The 27,763-nt window shown below is 39.0% G+C and overlaps 1 protein-coding gene across 1 annotated transcript in view; it reads left to right on the top strand.

The window, feature by feature from the left end:
- Positions 1-27,763, top strand: part of LOC112115977 (SH3-containing GRB2-like protein 3-interacting protein 1) — a 134,189-nt gene that overhangs the window by 65,089 nt on the left and 41,337 nt on the right. Inside the window, exons 9-16 of the mRNA XM_024213234.3 lie at positions 7,277-7,288; positions 13,926-13,937; positions 14,800-14,824; positions 15,821-15,872; positions 17,584-17,669; positions 18,406-18,498; positions 19,976-20,050; positions 22,307-22,762. Of these exons, the coding sequence (XP_024069002.1) occupies positions 7,277-7,288; positions 13,926-13,937; positions 14,800-14,824; positions 15,821-15,872; positions 17,584-17,669; positions 18,406-18,498; positions 19,976-20,050; positions 22,307-22,762 (811 nt within the window). The remainder of the gene's footprint in view (positions 1-7,276; positions 7,289-13,925; positions 13,938-14,799; positions 14,825-15,820; positions 15,873-17,583; positions 17,670-18,405; positions 18,499-19,975; positions 20,051-22,306; positions 22,763-27,763) is intronic.

Here is a 27,763-nt window from a genome sequence, read left to right as displayed (position 1 = left end):
TCATCCTCACATCTTAATTTTAATTTTTGTTTCATTTTCTGCAGTACATAAAAATCCATCAGAACTACCTCTTGTTTTGATCTGTTACTTTCCAGATCACAATCACACCTATGCATCTTTGTAATAACACTGATACACAATGTTACATGTGCATTCCTTAATGAAGAAATAAATCTAGATTTCTAAAAGGAAGGACCATATTTCATTAAATCCTTCCTCTTTTTCATTCTATTAGCATGTATCTTTTTCAAAGCTTACCAAGATCTCTGACTTGCTATCCCAATCTTTTCAGCTGTGCAAAGCTCTGTGATTTCTCTCCATAGGTAAAGCTTAAATGTTTTTGAAGTTGCATGGATTTGCAAGTCTGGCATCTTGCTTTGAGTTTGGGATGAGAATACACCCCAAAACTCAAAGTGAAAATGAACCAAAACTGCAGTCTTCCCCACCCTCCTTATTCTAGGCCAGTGCAACATCACTAAGTTTTGTGAGTGTCTAAGTAACACCATTTATCCTTCCCTGAAGTGGGGAGTTTTAGATCTGGGATGAAACCCAAACTCTGGTGATAACCTGTCTGTGTGGTTTCTCTATGGAAGTTTTACTCTGATAATTGGCCCATTTTGTGATTTTTTTTTTTAAATGCTTTCTCCTCATTGTGACCAGGGTGCTTCCTGGACTTTCACATTCAAAGCCCAGAACCTGTATTAAAGTTTCTAGGATCATGCAACATCATCTAAACCAAATCTGTTTGTGATTCTCTTTGCCACATCACAGCCACAGTAGTCCAATGTGCATATGTCTGTGTGTATCTATATAGGCAAGGGTATCATTTTGTGGGGAGAGGACAAATACTGGAAAATTTAAAAATAGAGAAAGCACTAAAAATATACCAAAGGGTTTTTACTGTCAGGTGCAGAGATGGGGCAAAAAGATCTAATAGGTTTCTTCAGTGTCTGATTTCTGCTTCTGGGATTAAAATATTTATCCTCATTTTAAGCAGCAGAAACTACAGTACTGCTATTCTTCACAAGTAGCAGCTGCTCTATGTAGAATTTGAAATCTATAAATTGGAGCAGTTAGCCCACAATGCAGCCCCCATTCTGAGGTCCTTCACCCTCGCTAATAACTCATATCTCCATAATTCATGACTGTCAGATGTGTGGTACTAACTCATCAGGTAATTCTGTACTTTGGTCATCTAATTGCCCTAAAGCTTATGAATTTGGGGTTGATCTCATCTGAAGAATATTAAAGACCACGAAATATGTTTGCAGGCAAATGAAGATACATTAAGAGAGCATCAAAATTTGGTCGGTTCTTGGCAATCACATTTTTCTTAGCTGTTACCCTGCTTTAATAATTTTGAAAGAAAACTCACATGAAGCAACATGAAAGGAATTAGGCTCATGTGGCCACTTGCTCTCTTGTGTCTTGTGTTCCTGAAATTGAAATAAGAAAAACACAACTTAAATCCCACAGAACTGCACACGCTACTAAATACACTGCAAGCTCAAAGCCTATTTTCACTTACAAATTAAATGAAAGTATCTATTTCCTAGTTTCTGTGGTTCTTTTTCCACTGAATGGGAGTTTTGCCTTTGACTGATATGGAGCAGGATTTAGTCCCTTTGCAAACAAATTCATGTTTGTTAATTTGCTGGTGCATGAAGCTCTTCCCTTTTGCATGCAAACGTGTCAGAGTTTGGTTTGTGGCTAGTCTTTGTTCTAGTGAGCTGACTTGTACAGTTATGAAATCGTAAAGATGCTGCAGCTGGCCTGGAGGCAGGACAGCAGCGTATTCTGTTGCTGTGTGCGGAAGCTAGGTTCAAGAGTCAATTTGGGACTCTCATTTCCTGGGCTGTGGGAGCTGTGGGGACTGTAAATCGTGCAGAGTGATGGCTTTATTGTTCTGTGGAACATGTGGCTTCCTGATCCACTGACACTGCCTGGAAGAAGTTAGACTTGAGGCTAGTTGCTGCGATGCTGATCATAGAAGGGAAATATGTGAATTAGAAAGAAACATTAGGCAGAGATGAAATAGGGGAGAGAGAGAGATTCTAAGAGCCTGATCCTCAGCTACTGTAAATCAGCATAGCTCTATTCAGTTCAATGGAGTTACACTAGTTCACATCAGCTGGAGGACCCGACCCTAAATATTAACATTAAATTAACTGGATTATATGTGGTCTGTCTGAAATGAGGAATCACTCATGGAGTTATCTAAGATAAAGGCATAGATCCAGATTCGTGGACACTCCCAAAATACATGCAGCAGAAGTCAAGGGGCAGTGTGCACAGCTGGCATAAAGCATTCCTTTGTGCTGCTCTGATTCTGGTGGTATTTTTAGCAGCTACCACCATATGTTGTGTTAAACTAGCCTGAGGGCTGGTCTTGCGTACATTGGACTATAAGAACCATGAAGGGCTGAATACTTAGGCCAGGACTGGATAGCAGATATGTGTTCTAACTATGTTCCCCTTTCCTCATACACTGAAAAAGGAAGGCATGTGTCATGTAAACCCTACGTTGGATGTAGCCCACTGCAGGATCAACCCTGCACACTGGTGATCTTCCCTGGCTTGCTTACTCAATTTCTGCAATCTTAGAACAGTGACAACTTGGCACAAAGCAGACACAGTGCCCCGGGCATCTGGCCGATATAACTGAAGCCAATGTCACCAGCATTGAAGCAATGATCCTCACGCTCCAAATTTGCTGGGGGGACATTGTGTGCGGATGCCAGACTCTCGCCTTCCAAAAAAAAGCCCTCTATTCTCAGCTCACCCATGGTCAGAGATCCCGTGATGATCAGAGGACATGCTACAAAGACACACTGAAAGTGTATCTCAAGAAAACTGATGGACATCACAAGATGGGAGGAGCAAGCCACCAACCAACCTCAATGGCACCGCATCCTCCATCAGGCAGTGGCCCGCTTCAAGGAGAAGTGCCTTGCCCTCCAAGCTGAAAAGAGAGAGAGAGAAGAGGAAGGAAAAAGAAAGCACTTTCTCCCAGCAGGCAGCTGACTCGCCAGGAAATGTCTGTACCTACTGCAGGTGGATCTGGGGTTCCAGGATCCTGAGTCCTCTCTAAACCCATATGTAAATCTCGAATTGAGAGATCGCTGCTGCTGATGACCTGGGGATCTGGCCCATATACTAGAGCCCCTTTCTGGTTCAATAACTAGGTACACTTCCTTGAAAATGTAGCTTTATTTACGAGATAATATTAACACAAGCGTAGATGCTGCCGCACCCCCTGGCTTGAAGTGGTTTCAATCATATACAGAGTTTGGTTCAATGGCTCTCAGCACCCCCACTATGCAAATTTGTTTCAGCAACCCTGAACACAAGTGCATGTCCACAAAGTGAAAGGATTTTAGCCTGCATTCAACCAAACTATCTTCCTTTTAATCTCCTGCTACAACTTGTCTGCCTCACTCCCATGGGCAAACACAGTATTGAATTCTGTCAGTGCAATTCAGGGGAAAGAACACTGTCAAGTTAAAAATGCATGTATTTTAAAAGTTGCCTTAACAAGGTTGGTTTGTTTTTTAATAGTTAACTTAGAGGTGTGTGGCTTAGTGGATTGAGTGCTGGAGTGAGCTTTATGAGACCTGGGTTCTATTCCTGACTCTCCTACTAGCCTGTTGGGTGACCCTGTGCCTCAGTTTCTCTATCTGTAAAATGAAAATGATACTAATTTCCTTTGTAAAGTGCTTTAAGATCCACTGATGAAAAGCATTATAGAAGTGCTAGGAGGTATTATTTTCAGAACTGAAGGAAACTGAACTGAACCTGTAGCACTGCATCCTTGTACAAATGGATAAAACCCTTATAGTGACTAAACAAAAGTAAACTTACTAGTCTATTTTCCTTGTCATAGAACAATAGGGTTAGAAGGGAAGGCAAGGGTCAACCCTCCTGACAAGATGCAAGATTTTGTGTCTAAACCATCCAAGACAGATGGCTACCCAACCTCCTCCTTTTGGAGTGAAGGAGCTTCTACAACTTCCCTAGCTCCAAACTGTTAAAAGGACAGGATGCAGGTAAATATCATCGTGACAGGATGTCGGGGTGATATTTACTGTCAGGACAATATTTACCTGCATCCTGTCCCTTTTAGCATTTGGAGCTCTGCTGAAATGATCTAAGGGGGTACAGTGGGAAAGCAGGAAGTGGGCCCAGGAGGGTCTGAAAGAATAATTAGACTTGTCTAGAAGCATAAATATAATCGATAGAAATAAAAATAACTGTGCAGTCACTAGGGAAGGAAGCTGGAAAGTGACTTGCCACATTTTTCATAATAAAAAATAAAACTGCAGCTACTCAAGTAGTTCTAAGCTGTTAAATATGTTGCTTTGAGGTGAGAATCACAGATTTTAACAGTGGGATGTTGTCCTGTCAAAGTCAGCTGTATCCTTACAGAGATGCCAAACAAAACCTTCCTTGGCTGACCGTAGCAGAGATGAAACCTCTGCAGTTATTTGGTGAGAGAACAGCTGAGAGCCTCCTGCTAAGTTTTAATCCCTCTGTTTTGTCAGGTTTCAGAGTAGCAGCCGTGTAAGTCTGTATCCGCAAAAAGAACAGGAGTACTTGTGGCACCTTAGAGACTAACAAATTTATTAGAGCATAAGCTTTCGTGGGCATCCGAAGAAGTGGGCTGTAGCCCACGAAAGCTTATGCTCTAATAAATTTGTTAGTCTCTAAGGTGCCACAAGTATTCCTGTTTTGTCAGACTACCAGAGGAACAGTTCTATTTGAATATATGATCGCTCAATTCTGTTTTGTTAGAATCTCTCAGTACATAAATAAGGTCAGATAGATGCTTCTTTCTAGCTTGCTTGAATACACCTATTCTTTCCTGTTTGGAAGTAGTTTAATTTATGTTTCTTTACTTGTTGGGATAGTTCATGATGATGATGCAACCTGACGACATCAGAGACTATATCCTCATGCGCCAGAGTTTTACATCCCCAGCCTCCTTCCATTTTTTTTTTTTTTTACTGGCAATCCCTGCCATGTTGCCTGCTATTTGTACCATGGAAAATCCAGCCCCAAGTAGTAAGGGTTTTTTAGTGGTCTTAAGCAATGTTTATTTATGCTAAAATGAGTATATTTTATAGTACAAGCTAATAAGTTAGGTCCTGACCTAAATTTATGCATGCATGCTTGAAAAAGCTAGAATCACGATTCAATATTTCAACAACTAAATAAAAGTGGTCTGGTTTTTCAGAAGTGTTGCGCTCTCACAGATTTTATAGACGACCTTGGGATGTGAAGGCATTCCCCACCTCTGAAAATCGTGTCACTTTTATTTAGGTGCCATGGCCTTTTGTCCATACGTAGAGGAATAATGACCTAAATAAATCACTTTTTTTTCTGAACCTAACATCCTGGTAATATTTAGGAAAACCGGAGCTAGTCGGGGTGACCCAATAAGCTATCATACATGTTTACAGAAATAGTATTAACTTTTTGAAACTGTCAAAATCATTAGAAAACTTTTGAAATCATTATTTTCATTGCATTGGACTCTTCAGATCTTTGTAAATGAACCATCTTTGCTAGAGAGAACGTGTTAATAAGCCCAACATGCACCCATGTGTTCTAAATAAAAGAGAAATTCACCATTCACTGTAAAAGTTAGCTTCTTGATTTACAAATTAAAACTCAACCATATGCAATATTTCTTCTATTTCTTGCACAACTGACCTCTGAACTTCAAGGTGATAGATCACCCTATTTGGTGCAGTAATATAACCACCCATTAAAACCTAACAGTTCTGGTTGCCTTTGCTAGAGTGGCCACCAATCAGATACACCCAGGCTGGAAGACAATACCTCATTTAGAGAGAGATGAGGTTTTTTCCAAGTGTAATTATGTTTCATAGCTACTGCAGCAGCCATAGTCATGGCAGCATATACAGCGGTTTCCGTTGTTTCCAGTAAAGATTTACCGTATTTATGACATATAAATAAATGTGTATTTTATGAGAGGTTGTTTACTCATTTGGGGGAACTTAGAGTGCATTCTCTGAATTCCTCCATGGAGTGGCCATGCAGATAGTGTCTCATGGGTCAGTAACTGGTTGACAGACAAGAAATAAAGGGTAGGAATAAATGGTCATTTTTCAGAATGGAGAGAGGTAAATAGTGGTGTCCCCCAGTGATCTGTACTGGGACCAGTGCTGTTCAACATATTCATAAATGATCTGGAAAAACGGGTACGCAGTGAGGTGGCAACATTTGCAGATGATACATAATTACTCAGGATAGTTTAAGTCCAAAGCAGTCTGCGAGGAGTTACAAAGGGATCTTTCAGAACTGGGTGATTGGGCAACAAAATGGCAAATGAAATTCAGTGTTGATAAGTGATCTAAATTAGCTGTACCATTCAAGAAAAAGATCTTGGAAGAATAAGTTCATAGAGGATAGGTCCATCAATTGCTATTAGTCAAGATGGTCAGGGATGCAACCCCATGCTCTGTGTGTCCCTAGCCTCTGACTGCCAGAATCGGAGAGTGGACAACTGGAGATGGCACTAATTGCCATGTACTGTTTGTTGCCTCTGAATCACCTGGCATTTGTAACTGTTGGAAGATAGGATACTGAGCTAGATGGACCATTGTTCTCAAGTTTGTGAGCAGCATCATTTAAATCTCTTTCTAACTAGCATAGCAGCTGAAGCTCACTATGGAATAGGAAGACTGCTGAAAAAGTTGAAAGTTTATTTAAAAATGGAAGAGCTTCTGATGAAACAGATGCAATTGCGGTCACCTCCCTTGAGTCATGCGGGGCTCTATTTCTCCATCCCCTGCCTAAAATGCTAGAGTGCTGAGCCTTAGGTGCAATATTTTTTTAGAAGCCTGCAACTTTTTGAGATTGGATCCTTTCATCATTCTTGCATTTGTCAAAGCTTGTAGAGTATGGCACTTTATTTTCCTGTCATATAAACCCTTTTAAGAATTTAAACTTTTAATTGAAAATTAGCTTTGAGTATAGTTAGAAATATGCCAGTAGCATATAATCATTTCTGTAAATGGTTTAAATAAAAGTGCTGTGTTGTTGTATACTATTTTTCACTATAATCTTATGTCTACCTGAATAATATTCAAACTGTTTGTATAAAATATTACCACTTTCCTGTCCGTTTAACAGGTCCGTTTAATGCTGCTTTCCATAGATGTAGATCTTTTTGTTTCTCTGTGTGTTAATTATTTTTAGAAAATATCTTATTTTCTCATTTTCTTTTTTTATTTTGGCTGCATTCTTTTAGAGGAAAAGTCCGGTAAGAAATAATTTGCTCTTTTTCTACCTTTTTATAACTTTTTTTTTAACAGAATACTTTCCTTTGGTGTTTTTTCTGTTTCCTCTGTCCATTTTTCACTTGTCTGTAGAACTGAAATGTAAAATGCAAATACCGTATATCGTTTACAAATGATGGTGTCTATTCTTTCTCCTGTGGATTTAATTCAAAGCTATTTTTAAAATGAGCTAGGTTTCGCTTCCATTAAATTTAATTATTTTCCCCTTTTGGCTTGTATGAGAAGAGGAAAGTTTGAGGGTGTTTTTTGCCCAAAGATTTATGGGATGAAATCCTGTTCCCAATGTAGCCAATGAAAGTTTTCCCATTTACTTGGGTGGGCCAGGATTTCACCCATGATATGTTTAATGCACATTACATTGCATGTCCAGTTAACAGATGATGGGGAAACCAAAAGTTCTATAGCGTAACCTTTGCTGCTGTAGTAACATTAACAATATTAATGTGTTCTTGCCAAATACTTGGTTATAAATTTTCATGCCATAATGTGTAGGCCTACACAGAGTTTTGAACATTAAATGAGTTGTGTGGTCTGAGCACCAGATCTCAAGAGAGGAACTTCTAAATTCTAGTCTCATCTCTTATAATTACTCCTCCTATTGCCTTGGGCAAGTCCCTTGAACTTTCTGCCTCATTTGCCATCTGTAAAACAATGATTTTTCCTGACAGTCAGGAGTCTTGTGAGTTTTGTTGGCTAATGTTTGGACTGAGAAGTGGGTTGTAAGATAAGCCGAGTGATAAGTTCTAGTTATTTAACCATATTAGATACATGTTCTAAAGATGAACTCTCCTTTCTTCACTTTGCTACTTTACAGTACCTCTTATTACTTAAGTTTTCTTGTGGCATATGGTAAATATTTTTTCTACCAAAATAGTTTTGAATAGATTTGAAGTAAAGTAAAAGTCCACTTGTTTCATCATTAAAAGAAACCAAATGTTTAAGAAATTTTACAACGTATCTTAATTTTTAATATGGAAGAAAATACTACCTTGATCAAATAAATAAATTATAAGAGGACTTGCTAACTAAGAAGAACACTGCAAATAGACCTTGTCATTGTAGAAAAAAATGTAGGGCCAGATCCTTAACTCACCTAACTCGGTAGTGCTCCACTGAAGTTGGTGGAGCTATTGCATCTGACACTGGCTGAGGTCCTGGTCTATAAACGTCCCACTATAACAGAAATACCTTTCTGATTCATTTTCTCCATACCACTGCAACTTCAACTTGAAGTTAATTAGTAAATTTTAGGTGAAGCTTTCCTGCAGTCTGTCTGTATTGCAGGTGGTGTGTCTGTATCGATGTGGCTTTTGTTCCTTTTCCAGAAATCTGGGACTTTTTGATCTTAGCTGTCTGCATAACCATTCACAAATAACAGTCAAGTTTTATTAGAAAATTTAAATCAGAATTTGAATGATCTCCTGGCTTTTAAAAAAACACTCATGCCTTTAATTATCTAAGGTACTTTTGTTTACCCAGTGACCCCATGGACTTTGTCACTGGTCTGTTGAATTTCACATAGTTTTTTTCCTGCTTTACTTATTTCCCTTGCTGGGCAGATAGACAGCTGCATTCATATACATAAAATGGCCTACCTGCTTCAAAATGAGAGATGACTTGTCCCATGGTAGGCTAGATGAGCTAATCAAAGATACAGAGGTCTGGTCTAGTCTTCATTGTGCACATAACTCCCATTACCTTAATGGAAATAATACGTGCAGAACAAGGGGAGAATACGGATCAGGGAAAAGACCAAAATATGAGATGTCACTGGGATAATGGGGAGTGGAGGGTTAGGGGGATGGAGAATGAGAGACACACTCTAAAGGTATGCAATGAAGGTTTCAGTCAAATCCGACTATTTGTTATGTAAAACCACTGAAGTGCTCTCTGTTTTTTAAACAAATAAAATTCTTCTCAAACTTGCACAAATACAAAAGCCTCATTGGACTAATAAATTTATCACATCTACCCCATTAATCGTATCAGATTCCTGAATTCAATAGAAAAAGAACTAACCTAGCAAAGACTACCTTGAGTGGAACTGTCAAGTATTCATTAACAAATATCACAGAGTTGTGGGAAAAGTCCAGTAAAACATCAGTTGAACAGTCCTGTATTTATTGTACATCAAACTGACCGCGGAGCTTTGCGAAACAAGAAGAGTATGCCCAAGGCAGTTGTGATTTTGACATGTCTGACTGATAGCATTTGAAGTTCCAAAACCCTACACCATCTGTTTGCAGAACACCTAGATAACTGAAACACAACTCTGAGATATGTCATGAGTAACTTCAATTTTGATTGACACATACGTGGTGATAGTAAGTTGCAGTTGTTTATTACAGGAAAAAGATTTTTACCAGTTGGCTACACCAAAGGAAAAAACAAAAAAACCCTCAAAGGCAGATTAGGAGGTTCCTTGGAAAACTGTGGGAAAATGACATTCATCCCTTCATTTACTTTCTTTGTGACTTTGGCATGATTGGCCATAATGGCTCATGTACCATGGTTTTTCCAGTTTCTTTTTACAGAAGAACCTCAAACACTGAGAAATGTGAACATCTCAAATCCCCGACCTTATGTGGCAGAGAAGTCATAAGAACTTGTATGGTTCTTGATTTGGAACATCACCAATTGCTTCTAAAACATTAGATGAACTTAACTTTACTTAATTACAGATTATAGGTCCCTGAAAAATTCCCCCTCCACTTCTGATGTGACATTTGACATAAAGAATATGTGTGTGTATTGGCAGGGAAAAGGGAGATGTCCTTGCCCCGGTTCCGTAACTGTCGATTACTAGGTGCAGTAAATACACCACAGTTCAGCTTAGCATTGTCTTCAAAAATGGTTAATACTTTGTATCAAATTCATTAACCCAAAGAGACTGTCTCTTTCAGGTATTTGTGCAGGTGTGAGAAGAATATTAATGGTTTTGAAGACTATGTAGTACCTTACTCTCAACTTTATCACTGATTTCATGAAACTGTTAGTTTTATCCATACATTTTAACTTATCTCTGCTGTAACACACACATGCTGTATATGTATATACATTCAATTATATACAAGCACACACAATAGGCCATATGTTCAGCCTTCCTCTGGCTGCTTTGCTTTGCTCTGGCAGCACACAGCAGCCAAAAACCCCTGCCAATCCAGTCCTCTGTGGATTCCTCCAGCATAGGAGGAACCCCTATGAAGTAGCTCTAGGAGATGTGGACAGGAACACCAGTGTGCTCGCATAGTTCCCTGCTACTGGTACAGCACTTAGGAGTCATAGGCAGCTAGGAGCAATTTAAAGAGTATCTGAGGTTGCTGGAGTTCCTAACCCCAGGATCAGGGAGCTTCAGAGTACCAAAGCATACCTCACCTCCCACCCACTGCACCAAGCTTGTCAGCTGCAGCTGAAGATATATGCTGGCATCTTCTTTTTTGCTTGTATCAGCAGGTAAAGTTATAGTGATACCAAAGGAAATCCGAGCCAAAGAAATAACAACCTGTGTGGTGTTGTCCAAACGTGGTCTGTGAAGCTAGTAACTTAGCTGATTGGTGCACACATAGAAGATTCTCATTGGGACTTAGTGTCCTTTAAATAGGGAAAGGATTTTCATAGAAACGTAGAAGTGAATCCTAGAAAAGTAGGACTGGAAGGGATCTCAATAGGTCTTCTAGTCCAATCCCCTGCACTTAAGGCAGGACTACGTAATAACTAGACCATTCCTGACAGGTTTGTCTAACCTGTTCTTAAAAATCTCCAGTGACGGAGATTCTACAACCTCTCTAGGGCTTTCATGTTCATTGGAAGACTCTTAGGAGAGAATACTGATAGACTCCATGTATATGTACAACTTTCTACCCCATTATACCTCTGAAGCATACACCAAAGTGTTGGCTTATTATATTCTTTTCTTGTTCTGCTACTGAGTTGTCTTCCTCTGTACAGTAGTGGTTCTGGGTACTCCTGTGTCCTTTCAAGTTCAGACCTTTTTTGGACGTGTGTGTATGGGGTAATTGCTACCCCATAATCCATTCTTCTTGTGCTCCGCCTCTGGCTGAGTATTCTCACTCACTCTTTTTACATTGGCTCACGTTAACAAGTATTTTTCCTTATTGATAATAGGGTCGTCATTGAGCTAGGACAGCATGTTCTCAAACCCCGTGATTTTCATTTCAATCAACTGAAAATTTCCAAGGAAATATTTCCTCTTTTTGTTAATGGCAATTATTTCTCTCCTGTAGAGCTTTTTTTTTAAAATTCATTGTTACCTTGGCATTCAAAACCAACTGCCTCTCAGCCCAGTTCTGTTTCTCAAATGCATATATAATGTATTCACCACCATGGTATTTAGGTGCCACGTGTTTGAAATAGTTGCTGGTCTGCTGCAGTTTCTTTATCCTCACAAGATTTGGGTTTGAAGAATCTCTTCCCAGGGGAGGTCTGTGGCTTGTTTATGGCAGTTTTCTCAAAGTTTAAAGACGCCTCAGGGTGAGACGACACCCTGCATAGACTGCATAACCCATTAACCTGCCTTGTAGAGTTGGATGAGACTTGAGGTGTCTTTAAAACACCATTTGACACCTGACTTAGCACCCACAAATACTTAATTTCTTTTAACAAAAGGCTTCCTATAGCCTGGTAAATTAAATATATTTTTAAATAGGGAAATGACGCTTCAAATCTTTGGGGTTTATGCTTATATTAATATATCTTTTTTAAATCCTGGGTTTTTTCCCTCCTCATGGAAGGGTCCTGTGAGCGCTAATGATGCCTCTTCCCTGATTTTTCCTCTTGAGAAGAAACTGTCAATCTTTCAATCATTATCTATCAAATTGCTTTGTAGCATTTTGTAATTTACAAATGTGGATTAAAATTAAACCAGCCAACTGCTGTTCACTTGGAATCTGACCCGGGCTTTGACTCCAGGTGTCTTGAGCTGAAAGGCTAGTGCCCCAAGCTAGATACTCGGTACTTTTTATATCTTATTTTAAACTTAGTGCTTCAATGGGTTGTTGGTCAGAGATTTGAACTGTGAATTACAAGTGCCTCTAACTCTAGTTTATTAGTCTCATAGTGTAAGGGAAGCTAAAGTGGCTGAAAATTGTGCAGAGACAATTCCAGGTGCTACAGGAACAAGGAACAAAATGAGCTTATTCTTATAGGGCTCACTAGGACACACTGTTGTTTTTTCTGGTAGATATTTTTACTGTAACAAAGCAACATGACCTAGTGCTTAGTTCCTGACACTTTGAGCTTGGAACTACTGAGTTCTAATAGCAGCTCATCATGACTCTGGGCGAATCACGTGCCCCCAGTCCTGCGGTAAGCTCCAGTCACTCTAATATTGGTAATACTTAGCATTCTTACATCTCAGCTCAGAGGGAATTAAGGTTGCTCAGCACCTCAGAGTCATGCCTTTAATCCTCTCTCTCTTTTCATTTTCTTCATCTGTAAAACTTGGATAAGAATATGGTATCTCCTTCCCAGGTGCACTGAGCATTGATTGTGAAGCACTTTGAAAAATGTAATATATAAAACACTCTACACATGTTGAGTATTAGCTATCCCCTGTAGCTCTAATATTACTATCTCAGAGGGAGAGAGAGATCCGTATGTCTGGACTGTGCCTGCCCTAGATCATTGGCTTCTTGGGACAAGGACAATCTGGAATGCGTTGTACACACCAGTGTTCAGTTCTCTCTCTCTCTCACTCACTCACTCTCTGTAGTTGTGATGACCCCTAACAATAATTAAAATAGTGCATTTGATCATTTTAGTTTGCCTCTTCTTGAAAAATTATCCATTGACTCAGCTTTATTTTATGGCATGGTCCTAAAGAACTGAGGAATTATTGCAAGCAAGAAAGACAGAACAAGAGGAAGGGAACTTGATCTTGAGATCAGATGCACACCTGTTAAGTCTCCACAGGTTGGATACCATCTCTCAGGCTTCCTCAAGATATCTCCTGCATTTTCTCCCACGGTTTTTCTCTTGAAACTGCTTATGTGGGTGGGTTCAGACAACTCTTCTCCATTGTGCAGTCTCCCAGCTCCTCTGCTTTCCATGAGCTGGCCGTATTGTGAGGAGTATGGTAGCTGAGAACAGAGGACAACATGAGCAAAGCAAATCAGCCCATCTGCTTGCCCTGTACTCCTGAGAGGGGAAGGTGCTTGTAAAGAGGTTTCTAACTTCAGAACTGAGTTGTGAGGAGAGCTCCATTGCCACAAGAATGAGGGGAGGGAGAAGATGCTTGTAGAGATGCCTGAGGGATGTACTTATTACACCTAAAGTTGGGAACTTCAGGCACCCTAACAGACATCTTCCATTCCACTGTGATTCTGGAGCCTAATGTTTATGTAGTTTACCCCCTAAATTCCTGACAGCCTTGTAAATCTCTAAAAAGGGTATATAAAGCAGGGTCAAGGTCATCACCACTAATGAGCAAAACCCAAATTCGGGTAGGAGTGGGGGTGCAGGAGTTCACTTTTCAAAACACTATTTATTTAATTAGAAAAATCTCATATTACCCAAGTCTGTTTACTGATCTGTCATTCTCTGACTAGGTGTCTGTTCTCTCTTCCTTCTTGCTGATCACAGAGGCGCAGCCCGGTAAGAACTCTTACAATGTTTTTGTCCTTACATTTGTTGTGAAAATGGCTGACTAGTTGTTGGGGTCTGGTTTATTTAGCCTTAAATCATTTTTTCTGCGTATCTGTAGTGAAGTAAATGAATGTACACTTTATTTGGTGTACGTTTTTTTTTTTTAACCTTCTGAATGATTGATGTATCAGAGAGAAGTCAATATACATGCTTCTTTGTTCAAATACATATGTATTTGTATTAGTCACTCAGGGTTCAGTCCAGCAGCGGTGTGAATGAGTTATGAGTTATGAAAGCATCAGTGCTTTGTTATTGGGCTGCTGAGCATGGTGTAGTGTTGTTCTCACAGTCCAACAGGGTGAAGAAAACCGAAGGGAGAAGGTGATTCAGGCTAATTGCAAGAACACTGTGCCCAGCATACACACGAAAGCATTGAGCAGCTTGTTGTGGAAGATGTTCCATGAGACCCTTCTGAAGTGTTCTCCCATGGCTGCCCCTGCCCCGTTGCTTAAGAGCTGGCCTTAAAAGAACACAGGAATAGGCGCTACCCCTGATAGGTGGTAGGAATAAATGAAAATCCTGAAAATGGCTGCCATTCATATCAATTGCATTTAAGTACCTATTCCTCAACCATGCCCTATCCTTGTCTCCCCTGCCATTCTCTTCAGGAGCAAAACTGATTCCATAACGTGTACATGTGTGTCATAAAGGTAATTACCAGCATAGATGGTGGATTGGAGTCAAATTTCATTTACTCCTTAGTATTGATGCTTGTCTTCTCAATCAAATTGAGATGTCAGCTTTGTTACCTGTTTTACATATAAATTATGCTCACCTGGTCCTAAACCTTAGTGTTTGTTTCTAATTCCAGGGTGCAATTAAAAGGAATTTATCCAGTAAGTATATATTTTTTAGTTTGCAGGAACAGATAGTGTCTCAAGAAGATTGATTCTCTCGTGAACTTTAAAGAAGGCAAATTTATGTCAAAACGTGCTCCTCTACGTAGTTTTCAAAGTATACTTAAACTTTCATTTCCCAAAGAGTAACTCTTAAAGGAGAACTCTAGGTACTGTATTATTAGTGACTGAACCCTTGAAATGGATGGGGGATGCAGTGCATGTGCCGTTGAACTGCTGTATGTAGTGTTCCACCCTTCAAGAATGTGTTGCTTATAAAATTAACTTAGTCTATTAATGTAGGGTGACCAGATGTCCCGATTTTATAGGGACAGTCCCAATTTTTGGGTCTTTTTCTTATATAGGCTCCTATTACCTCCCACCCCCTTTCCCGGTTTTTCACATTTGCTGTCTGGTCCCCCTACTATTAATGTGATATGATGCCTCTAAAGTCAAAAGGCACATGGAGCATTCTAAGTTGGTGGCATGCAACCCTATTCAACAGACTATATTTCTTAGAATGTCAAATAGTCCCAACCACAAAATTTTTAATAAGGAGGAATAAAGAAGGCAAAGCTAGTGCTTACGCCTTTGTGCTCTCAAGTCAGAAAAATTAGATAGCAGACAATTAGATTCTGCTTTCTATGCAGACAGCTATACAATGGGCTTGGTATGTGGCGACTTGTTGAATACATATATTCAGGGAATATATGTATTCAGTGAGCCAGGAGTTACACACATACTGTAAATCTCTGCGTAGAGGGATGAGATTAATATATTTGTATGTATTGGGGAGCTGAATTACACTTCATCACCTTATTATGGCTTGAGATCACTCAGCCTCTGACTTCTATGTCCACGTTTAATTTTTAGCATGTAAGTGCATGCTAGTTTCATGTAGTTGAGGTGATCCACATCTTTGAGTAGTTCATATGAAAAATTGAGATAGAGAACTCAAGTGAGAACTGATCTAAACAGAACTATCATATGCGACAGGTGAAGAGATAGCAAGACCTAGGCGTTCAACACCAACTCCAGAACTTGTAAGGTCAGTATGAAAGAAATTGTAAATTAATCTAGATATTGCACAAATGTTAGTCTTGGATCCTTGCACCAAAGGTAGAGATGAGCAGTTAACTTATTACCTAACCCACAACTACTTTGGGAACTGATACCCTCTTAGTTTTGCAGATTTTCATGTACAAAATTATCTAGATTTGATACCATTCTTGGTAGCACCTTCAGGAAAGAAGCATTTCTTAAAAACACCATCTCCAGCATTTCATCTTACTTCCTGGAACCAATCATAATTGTAAGAATGATGTAAAAAAGTGGAAGTGCCCTCCATGAAGTAAAGTAAATCATATTAATATATTCTCCTGCCTACTGGGTCAAGATGACTCAGTGCCAGCCTGAAAAGTTCACTGTGTGCTTTAAGGCTGATAAGAAAGCTTTATTTATCTAAATTTAGCTCCCTACCTGTGACAACTTAGCTGTCTGGTTATCACTAACACAGCCACCTTCCATTTCACAGGTGGCTTTGCTGTATTTCAGTGATGGGTGTCTAGTGTGTAATCACACTATTGCCTGTCTTGTTTGTAATCCATTTACCAAGCTATATTATTTGGGACCTTTGGTTGAAAGGTCAATCAAATCTTATATAAATGTCAGTGATTGTATTTATTCATGATGCTTCCTCTCATGCTGACTATAACAACTTTGTAAAGATATCAGATGCCATGGTGATAGGCACTGTATAAAAATCTCAATAGATCTAGAAGCATACCAAAAGCAAATGCAGAAATAAAGGCCTGCTGAAGCCATTTATATTAGTTTTCTTTATTCATGTTGGGATGATGCCATGATATTATAAAACAATCAGGTCTCTTCTAATCTTTGGAATAAAGCTATGGAATGTATGGAATGAAACAGAAAAAAGATAGCCAAGCCAAACATTTAATGTTAAACATCACCCTAAGGGTGATGTTCTGCCACTGATGTGCAAGTAATTCATATCCAGAATAATACTTGTTTGTATTAACAGGAGTTATCTACGCAATCTGTCTATATTAGTTATCTCTCTAGTGCCTAGCTCCTTGTGACACCTTAGAGACTAACAAATTTATTTGAGCAACAATCTAATGGGTCCATGGCCACCCAGGTCTGGCACCTTTGCTATAATAGCACAGATCCTTGTCACCTGAACTAAAGAAGAATCTTCACATTGGCTGTGTCTACAGTGCACCGTAGTGCAACTATGGATGGGTGGTGGGGTGAATCGCAGCACACATCGAAATGCTGCAGTGCTCTGTATCTGCCCTGTGTGGACAGTGCAGGCATGAACTAAAAGGAACCTAGTTTGTATTAGCATAGTCCTTTTCAAACAGGACAACATTAACGCAAACCAGGTACTTTTTAGTTTGTGCCAGCAGCATCCACATGGGTCAGTTACAGCACTTTGGTGTGTGCTACACCTCACACCCCTGTAGTCCAAATGACAGGACAGTACAGACAATTATCAGTAGACCTAAGGGTTTTCATCTTCCCTGTGGGTCAGCTGCTTGCAGGCTATATAGTCAGACACTTGATCAATGCTGGCAGTATCTCCAGTAGAGAGTGTGATATGCATGCATGCTAGTTAGCCCTTTAATCCCACACATAGCACTGAGAGGCTAACACCTCAGGACCTCTTCATCCCTTAAGCCCATTTACAGTTTGTTCCTTACATTTCTTGTGCCAATATTTGTATTATCCTGCAGCAAAAAAGCCCCAGATGATCCTTCAGCCCTCGCCCCACTGTTTGGCCCACCACTGGAGTCAGCATTTGAGGAACAAAAGTTGGAAGGTATGAAAATTGACAGAGGGGTTGCTTGCTTGTTTGTTTACTAGCCTGGCCATTTTTTAAAAACGGGAATGTTAGTTTGAAATAAGCCTTTTTAAAAAAATAAGTGAATTCTGTAATAAGGTCAAATGTGCAACAAGTCTACTTGATCACTCTTCCTGCCATTGAGACATTGCACCTGGGTAACTCCTTCCTGTACAATACATAGAAACTGGCACAGTATGCAGATTATAAATTGATGATAAACAGGTAACTAATAGTTCCAGTGCATGCAAAATAATTACCCTCTCGCAAAATAAAATTTAATCAGTGATCAGTTTCGTAAGTAACTTACACTTCTGATACAAACCAAACCATAGTCACAGGGGAGATCATATGCTCCTGGTGTAGGCCCCTCAGTCCAATATAAACAGAACCACAAGGGATATAATTTCCTGGAGAGTATCTCTGTTAAATATAAACAGCATCCCAGAGGATGTAACATCATGGCATTTTCTCTGTGAATGTGATTTTTCTATATTAGGCAGATAGACCAGGCGTTTGAAACCCTTTTAAAAGGAACATCAGCTCCAGCCAGACATTGAGTCAGGGAGAAGCATGTGCCAATCCAAGTATCGATGGAATGTTTGTATCTTCTGTCTGGTAGAAATTGGTATTCATAATTAATTAGTGGATTCTATAATTGAAATTAAGTATTTTGTATTGCTTTGGTGTATGTGATTTATTTTTGTGTTCTTAGCTCCTTTAGATCAGACAGAGATATGGGGTTCTGTCCAGCCAGTGAATTCCAGTCTAGATTCTCCAAAGCTACCAAGACCTTTTCCAACTGGAAGTAAGTTAAGTGTGGTTTATCAGTCTGAAAAATCAGGTGTTTCATTTTTATTATCTGGGCTAGGTATACTATGAAATTCTCTAACACTGTAATCATGTGGCAAGTTAATTTGTTTTTACTGGACTGACTTTAACTGCAACATACTAGAATGGGAAAAGGTGACATTAGTTTAATAATGTATTGGATAGAAGGCTTTCAGAATGAAGGAAACAATTCACTTCATCCCTGGGGAGAGAAGCTTCTGCCTGTAATGTATCTGAATTTGCAAGACTAAATTTGACTCTATTTATCTGGAGAGAGAGAGAGAGAGAGAGATCTAGGAACAAATACAGCATATGATGGATACTATAGCTCCTGCTTATCTCCAAGAAAGATCCCGCTATCCTAAATTCGATTCACAGTTATATCTCCAGAGGAAATCATAGAAATGTCGGTCTGGAAGAGACCTTGATAGGTCATCTACTCCAGCCTGCTACACTGAGGGAGGACCAAATATATCTAGATATCCCTGACAAATGTTTGTCTAATCTGTTCTTGAAAACCTCCAGTGAAAACCTCCACAACATCCCCTGTAAACCTATTCCAGTACTTACCTGTCCTCAGTAGTTTGAAAGATTCTTCCTAATATCTAACCTAAATCTCCCTTGCTTCAGATTAAGCCCATTACTTCTTGTCCTACCTTCAGTGGACATGGAGAACAATTGATCACCATCCTCTTTATAACAGCTCTTCATGTATTCAAAGATTATCAGGGCCCCGCTCAGTCTTCTTTTCTCAAGACTAAACATGCCCAGTTGTTGTTGTTTTTTACCTGTCCTCATAGGTCAGATTTTCTAAACCTTTTATCATTTTTGTTGCTCTCCTCTGGGCTCTCCAATTTTTTTCCACATCTTTCTTAAAGTGCGGTGCCCAGAACTGGACACTGTACTCCAACTGAAGCCTCACCAGTGCTGACTAGAGCAGGACAATTGCCTCTTATCTTATATATGACACTCCTGTTAATACACCCCCAGAATGATATTATCCTTTTAGTAACTGCATCACATTGTTGTATCATATTCCAATTTTAATCCACTGTAACTCCCAGATCCCTTTTAGCAGTACTACCGCCTAGCCAGTTATTCCCCATTTTGTAGTTGTGCATTTGATTTTTTTTCTTCCTAAGTGTAGTACTTTGCACTTGCCTTTATTGAAGTTCATCTTGATACAGATAGTGGTGATGCACACTAATTGCCCTATAATCTTTATGCAAGGATTTTAAAATAATCTACCATGATAAAAAGCAGTCAGTCATATCTCTGTACCACATTCCTGAATCTTGGGACAGGTGTGCAATTAATCTTTACCAACTCTGCACCTTCAGTGGCATTAAAAAGAAGACACCCTGAACAGGAGGACCCTACAAAGAATCAAACAGTTTTTTATCAGCTTAATGCATCTCTTGAATTTATATTCTTTCCTCTGACCTGTTTTTCAGCACCTCCACCACTTCCACCAAAAAACATTCCAGCTACACCACCTAGGACTGGTTCTCCCTTAACAGTTGGAATAGGTAAGAATGAGGCATTATGTTTATTAGCTCATGAAATAATACTGCATAAGATATATACCGGGTACTGTGCATAACTCAGCATGGTCCTGTAACCACTGACTCCAGAACACCTCCCCCCCCCCCACCGACTTCAGTGCAATTTCTGCATGTGTAAATGCTTACAGAATCAGGTCCATTCTGAGGAAATCTGCATAATGACCACCTATTTGAACGTACTTGTATATGTTTAAAACACATGCATTTTATGTTTCCTTTTTATTTCCGATGTTTTTGCATCTATTGTGTTCAAAATTATACTTCCTAAGTCCTACATACAGAGCCCTTGGTTTTTGAATGATTTTGTCATCTTTACTATCTATTGGTTTATTTCCTCTCCCACTTTTTGGTACTGAGCCATTTTAGTAAAGAAATGTGACACTAGTTCTAAAGTTATACCTGAAACTGTTATAGTAGCTCTTTAAATTGGCTTTTAACTTTCATTTTGAATGTATTTTTAAGGTTTAATTCTTGTGAAATATGGGTGCAAAACTAACGTTCCTTTTTCTAAGAGCAATTCGGGGTCTGATCCTGTAATTCTTGCACCCCAAACTCCTGTTGCTTTTCAATGGGAAGCTTGGATGCGAAGTTAGGATTTAATCTAGAATTAGAAAATCTCCGTGTTATTCATGCAGAGGTATGCCAAATAGCTTTGCTAACTATAATACTTGTAAAGATGTATGGTGAAAGAAATCTAGGCTATGTGGAATGCAACAGGAGTAAATGAGGTGCTTATAGCCATATGTGGCTAGCAGACATAAATTTATCAACTAAAATCAGAACTGTATGTTTAAATAAAGAAATACAATCGTTCTTTGAAACAGATGCATTGTATGGAAAACAATAGTTACATTATGCAACATGAACATACAATGCAAATGTGGTATATTATTGATCCATTTAGTCATATAGAATCTCTATGCAATGAACTTAGTGCTCTATTCATCAATATCTTTATTCATACTCACGTATCTTCATTTTTCCATTTTATAGCTATGCAGTCAGATGGCAGTTGTCAACCTGCATAAAATAGCATTCATCAACAAGAGCAAATGAAATACGCAGCTATGTGTGACTATATATTTGCTGGCTTTTGGCTTGCAGCATATTTCAGTATGTGTATTAAATGTGGTAACACAGAAAGGTCTCTTTTTAAAATTGAATACATTTTACTCCCTAAAATACAGCATGAGTGGTTTTCTAAAATCTAAGAATATGCAACAGATGTAGATGGATGTACACAGGAGGGTATGTAGTCATTATAGTAGTGGTGTAGTGGGTATAGCTGGGGACTCCTGGGATTGACCATCTTTTGCCACTGACTTTGAGACTTTGGACAGCTCACTGTGTTAATCGGTTACCCCTTCATTAAATAGGTATAATACAACCTCCCTGGGATGTGGTTAGGCTTGCTTAACTTTGAGATCTTCCATAAAAGATGCTATACTGTATAAGTGTCCAGTCTGATCATCAGTATTCCACAGTAAGAAGGACAGACAAAAATCTGAGTATTAGAGGAATATGTGGAGTTTGTTTCCATTGGCTGCAATACAGCTATGTTGATGAATTCTATTTCCATATTGGTTACAAGGCTAGATTTGCTCAAAAATTAACAACAAATGGTGCGTGATGATTCAGTTCATGAGTAAAGCCTTTAAAAAACCCTGTATCCACAGTAGGTTACAATTGAAATATATACACACTGTATGCTACAGTATACTGCATGTACATTGCCAGTATATTTTATAAGTGTTCCAAAATAATATATGTGCATGTATAAATATGCAGGTTATCTCAGGTGAATCTCAGGTTACTGTGCTGTGTGTGTATTTTTAAAATTTAGTAATAATTCACACAATGTTAAGTTATTTAGACAATGCATAATGAACATCACTAGCCAATTATATATTTCAGTAGGATGCAGATATGATGTAAAGTAATATACAAGAAAGGTATACATATGTTATATAGTGCATGCTTTTTTCATATAATGTATATATTTTAATCCCATATATGCTTTTGTACATTGTGCATAACCGTATTACGTAGATATTTTCATGCACATGAACTATATCTCCAATAGCTGGTAAGAAAACATGCTTTTTAAGTATCTCTGCTGGAATGTAGCTGACTTTGCAAGCCCCATATAAATGTAGAGTATAGTGCAACTTCAGCTATACCATCAATATTAAAGTTTAAAATAAACTACTTTGACCACAGGAAGTGACCAGACAGCAACAGAGGTCAAAAGTGACAAACTACCGTCAATCAATGACTTGGACAGCATTTTTGGTCCAGTATTATCCCCCAAGTCTATTGCTGTTAATGCAGAAGATAAGTGGGTCAATTTTTCTGATCAGTCCCCGGAAAACGTAACAGCAGAGTTGACTTCAAGGGAAAAAGTGGTGTCCCCACCTGTGGCATCAGAAATCCCAGCTGAATCTCCAGCTGTTGAAACCTCCCGCAATGTTCCATCACCTCTCAATTTAGAAGAGGTTCAGAAGAAAATTTCTGAGCAAACCCACGTTAAAGATGATAACTTAGAATCAACAGCATCTCCTAAAGATTTTGGGTTGGGACAAAGAGCTACACCACCTCCCCCTCCACCACCTACCTACAGAACAGTGGTGTCATCACCGGGACCCAGCCCTATCAGTGGCACAGGAAGCACCAGTGGTATGTCTTATAGCTTGAGTGTGCTTCAGTGTGCCCATGAATGCCTTTTTGCTGCAGTGTGAACACAACCTTTTAGCTGCTCTTAGCTGGCTTTTAAGCATCAGTCATTCCCTTTTGTTTGATTGTACTGTGCCCCCAGTGGCGTATTCTTTTCATATAATGCTCTTGTGGTCCAAGTCGAGCTTGTACCGTAGATATCATGTTTCCTTTTACCCTGTCATTGTTGAATGTCTGACATGAGAGGGGGAGTTGTGACTCCGCAAATCAGACTCCAAGGTGTAAATCTAGACAGCTTTTCACCAAAGATCATGTTTATTGCCTTAAATAAGTGCACGTGCTCAACAGTTTGAACTTCTCTCCCAGATATCCACCTGTGATACATGAGTATTTGCAGAGCCCCAAACTGCTGACAGCCCCAGAATTTGGCACAGTTGCCAGCCTGCCATAATATCCTCCAGGAACTGCAAAATGAACAAAAATAGTGGAAAAACAGACAAATCTTTGCTGACTTTTCAGAAAACAAAACTGTCACTTTTAAGTAAAGCAGGAAATTCTTTGAATTCACTGTCTGTTCATATGAGACACTGACAGCATATGTGCAGCCAAGTCACCTTAAAGGCTAACAAAGCCAAATAAACAGAAGCCCTGCAGATATAAGTTGTGATGCAATAAATTCAGTATATCTCTACTTCACCATTCTGAGAATGTCCTTGAGAATCCTAGATAGTGCGAGGCTGAACTAGGCTTTGATAAATGTCTTTTTAAAGTAAACACTGTAGAGTAAAACATGGATTTGTTTGAAGTTTGCTGGTTGATTGGCTTCACCAGTTTAATTCTAAACTGGTATACGTCCATTAGGTCAAATTACCTTGTTGGAGGTTGGTTTTCCCAGTGTCTTTCATGTCGTTCTCAAGAGGGGTACAACTTGATCACCTTATTTTTAATGACTTAAAGGCTTGTCTACGTGGGGAAATTTACTGGCAGAACTATACTGGTATAAATATACTGCTGTAATTATACCAATACCTGTCTCCACATGGACATAACACCATAAGCTAACCCAGCAAAAGGCACTCTTTTCTTGGAATAAGAATGTCCACATGGGAAGTTAAAGCAGTATAACTATAGAGGTATAATTATACCAGTGTAGTTCTGCTGATCAACTTCCCCATGTAGACAAGCCCTAAGCAAGATAGAAGTTATTGGTATTTGGAGAAAAAGAATCCCATGTTTTACACTGGGCACTGATGCTAGTGTTGAACATGTTGTTTTGAAATTCTTTGTTTGCATTAGTGCATTTCCCACTTAAAACAGATATTTTCTGATTACTTTAATTAGGCCATGGTTTTAATTGTATGTATAAGCATTTCTGTGGTATTCAGCAATGTAGTGTCTGAGGGTATGAAAAACTGGAGATCGCTCCTGAGTTAGATTTTGCATCCTTTTCACATTCTCATCTTCATGTGGCAGAATGTAACTCTCAATGAAATCCCCCAGGTGGGGAAGGGTGGGGTGGTTGTTGTTTTTTTTTAACTAATCCTGACTTCTGCCCTGGAGGTGAGCATTTCAGTGGTGGGTAAAGTGATTTTTCTGTGTTGGGTTTGTAAAGTGCTCTGTACTGCAAGGTACTGATCACACTTGATGTCTGTTGGAGTTGAGGGTGCTCCACACTTTGTGAGAGAGGGACCCTAGACACTGGTGATATTTTTGTTTAGCACCAGCTGTTTCCTGAGTTCTGTACAATGCACAGAAATACAGACGTTCCCTGCTCTGAAGTGTTTGCACTCTAAAAGCAGGCACACAGAAGATGTAGCACATTGGAAAATGTGGGGCTATCTCCTGTAATAATTATAAACCCCTTATAAACACTGCAGAATTGGATTTTTTTTTTTAGGATGGATTTCTATGAGGAGAGGGTGGTGGCTTGGGGGACTGGGATAAAGAGGATGTTCCACACATAGGGGGGGCAGCATGGAACATACTATGCAGATGGGAGTGAGAGAAACTTAAAACCATTGTCATTTAACAGTACCCAGTGATGACCATACTACTATGGGGTAAGGTGGAATTCTGAACATGCTGTATATATGTTCATTAAACAATGTCTTCCTTAATTTTGCTGTGTTTTTGAAGATCCATCCTCTTTTCCCTGATAGCTGTGTGTTGGCTTTTGTGTGTGTGATTAACAGACCACTATTCTTGTAGCATGTGATCAGTCAGCATATGTCTGACCTCCTTGATAATGCTGATGTGGGAAGCCACCCTACAAGAATGTGGGATGCAGAATGCCTTGTGTGACTTTTAAAGGGCCAGCAGTTGAGAAGATTACCATTGGTGGAGGGCAAGTTTGACAGTTTGGGTTTGTATAAGTCTCTTCCCTACTCATTTCAGCCACATCCTTGTGTTCTCCTGATCTGTGCTATAATAAGTACTTCTCCAAACTCTGAACAGGCCTTTCTCCCACTCCATTCCAAATCCTTTGGTGATATTCCTTTAGTTACCTGGTCTGCTAGGCTCTGACTAACTGGGCATTCAGGTTCCACTTGCTTTGGGATGTCCTCAGGTCAGAGCTGTCCCCGAATGTGTTGTCTTTCTATTCCTGGGAAGTCCTGGAAGCTGTGAGATTTGAATACAGCAGCAAGGGGCTCTTGGCTCTGCTCAAACCCCAAAATGGAGGCCTGTTGGGGGTCATAAGAGGAAAAGATGGAGAGGTCCTTGCCTCAGCCATCTAAACCTTTATAAAAAAAAAAAAGGCGGGGAGGGGAGAGACGTGGGGGACAGGGATTTGGCTTCTGATCCTTATTTGAGGTGGATGATTGGGTTGGTTCTTTTTGTTCCAAATTAGTTGGCTAATCTCTAATTTTTAACCCTTTCAGTAGCCCATCGAAGATACACACATATATGCTCACCCATGTCTGTTATGCATATCTATTTTGTAGTTTCTACTTATGCTTTACTTTAAGTAGAGTGATGTTGGATATGTTCCAGAGCTATAAAATGGTTTGATGGCAGAACATTTTTTTAAAGGCAAAGAATTCTGTAGCTCTGCAGCTATAATTGGATTTTGCAGATGTGGGATTACATTCAGTTACATGTTGATGAGTGGAATTCTGCTGCATATACTTGGTGCAGAAAGTGGTGTAGAAGCGCAGTGGAATTCAAGGGATCCTGAATGTTTCAAGAACAAATATCGTCCATTTTAAAATTCTTATATCTAGAACATTAACAATTGTTGCTTCTCTAACTACTTAAAACATTAATATGGATAAATACAAGTTATAATCCTGTCCCCTTAGAATTCCTGCAGTCCTGTTAGAATAATTCCCTTCTTGTAGGGCAATAAGTTTTTTATGGTCTGAAGTGGAAAATTTTCAAACACTGGTGCCTCAGATTAGTCTCCTAAATCCAATTTTAGGCTCCTAAATAGAAGTGGCTTGATTTTCCAAAGTGCAGAAATTGGTGGCCAAGATTTTTAAAAAAGCAGAACCTAACTTTTGACCCAAGATTTTATGTAACATAGGGGCAAATTTTTGTTTCTATAAATTTCATTTTCAAACTTCCATGTTTTTAAATTAATCAAATGTTAGATTCTTATGGCAAATGATTCTGTTTAAAATGGAAAAATGAAAAACAAAGCAGCCCGTCCTAATATATAGTTAGAAAATTAGACAGTACAGTGCCAAACAGAATGTGCTTTCAAGTATTCTGTAAAACTCATTAACAACAGTCCTGAAAGACCCAATGTATGTATCCTTAATCTTAGGATTTTTCTACTTAGAGGTGTCGGTAAATCTTAGTTTAGGGGTTGAAGGAGTTTTAAAGATATTTTTTGCACAATACACTATAAAATGTACTGAACTTATCCTGGTATGTTAAATTTTCTTAGTTACATCAAAATAGTATGTCAAGTATTCTGTTAAGTACCCCATCTCATTCCTTTTTATTAAGTTGCAGCTAGTCGATCTTCACAGCAAGGTGACAGTGATCAATGACAAAATGAAACATTTGAGCTTCACAGTTAGCTACTTAAAATTTGTCTTTTATGGTAACTATATTTTTTTAAATAATTTTCTTAAATGGATTCTTTGGGGCTCCCCAGAGACTTTATAACATTCTGCGCTTTCCCCATTCTGTTCCTCACTCTTGCTTAATGATTGTCATCGTACAATAATAGGCAATGAAATTAAAATTAAAAGATTTGTGCAAGGTTTGTCCCCATCAAAACCACTTCTGCCAAGGACTTTTTTTGTTTTTTTGTTTTTTAAACCAGGTATTCATTCAGAGTCAGTTATCGTAAATGTCATCTTTGTTAACCTCAGCCTCTATATCAGCGGCATAACCAGGATTTGATAGAGCCTCACTGTAATTTTGTAACAAAGATCAAAAAGGAACAAATCCGAAGTAAAACCTGAATATATCATGTATTCAGCATCAAGAATTAAGCCCAATCTTACAAACCATTATGGTCACCATAGTGCCTACTGCAGTTATTTCAATCCCCTCCATACTACTGTGCTTACACTGAGAAAAACGGAGAGAAATTCAATCTCTCCAGCTATAAAATAGGATAAATTCTTCCCAGTCAGTTATGTCCTGGCCACCATACTAGCAAATAATGCTGGCTGAAAACATTTTTTTTTAAAGCTGTTTCATAGCATGGACCTTCCCCCTCCCACCCACCCACCCTCTCAGTGGTTTGCACAGTGCTATTGTTTTAAATGTTCAGTGAATTCTAAGAAAATGTCTCTCTCTCCTGTCTTGCATTTACAGTCTTTCATGTAAATCCATGAAGACGTCTGAAATAACAAATGTCTTACACCAGTGAATATGCTTGAGAAAAGCAGGCCCCCACTGCACGTACATATGAAAATTGTCTCCTTACTACAGGAAATATATTAGTAAATGTCAATTACTAAAAGTTTTTTCCCCTCATCCAAAAAACATACGAATGTATCAACATTTTGAATTTAAAACATTCAGAGGTAGAGAAGAGAGACTTGC

Source organism: Terrapene carolina, unplaced genomic scaffold, assembly GCF_002925995.2.
Source record: "Terrapene carolina triunguis isolate 2854851 unplaced genomic scaffold, T_m_triunguis-2.0 Scaffold211, whole genome shotgun sequence".
In the NCBI taxonomy this organism is placed as follows: Eukaryota; Metazoa; Chordata; order Testudines; family Emydidae; genus Terrapene; species Terrapene triunguis.
Note: the sequence above shows the minus strand (reverse complement) of the source record. Positions and strands in the feature narration are given on the sequence as shown.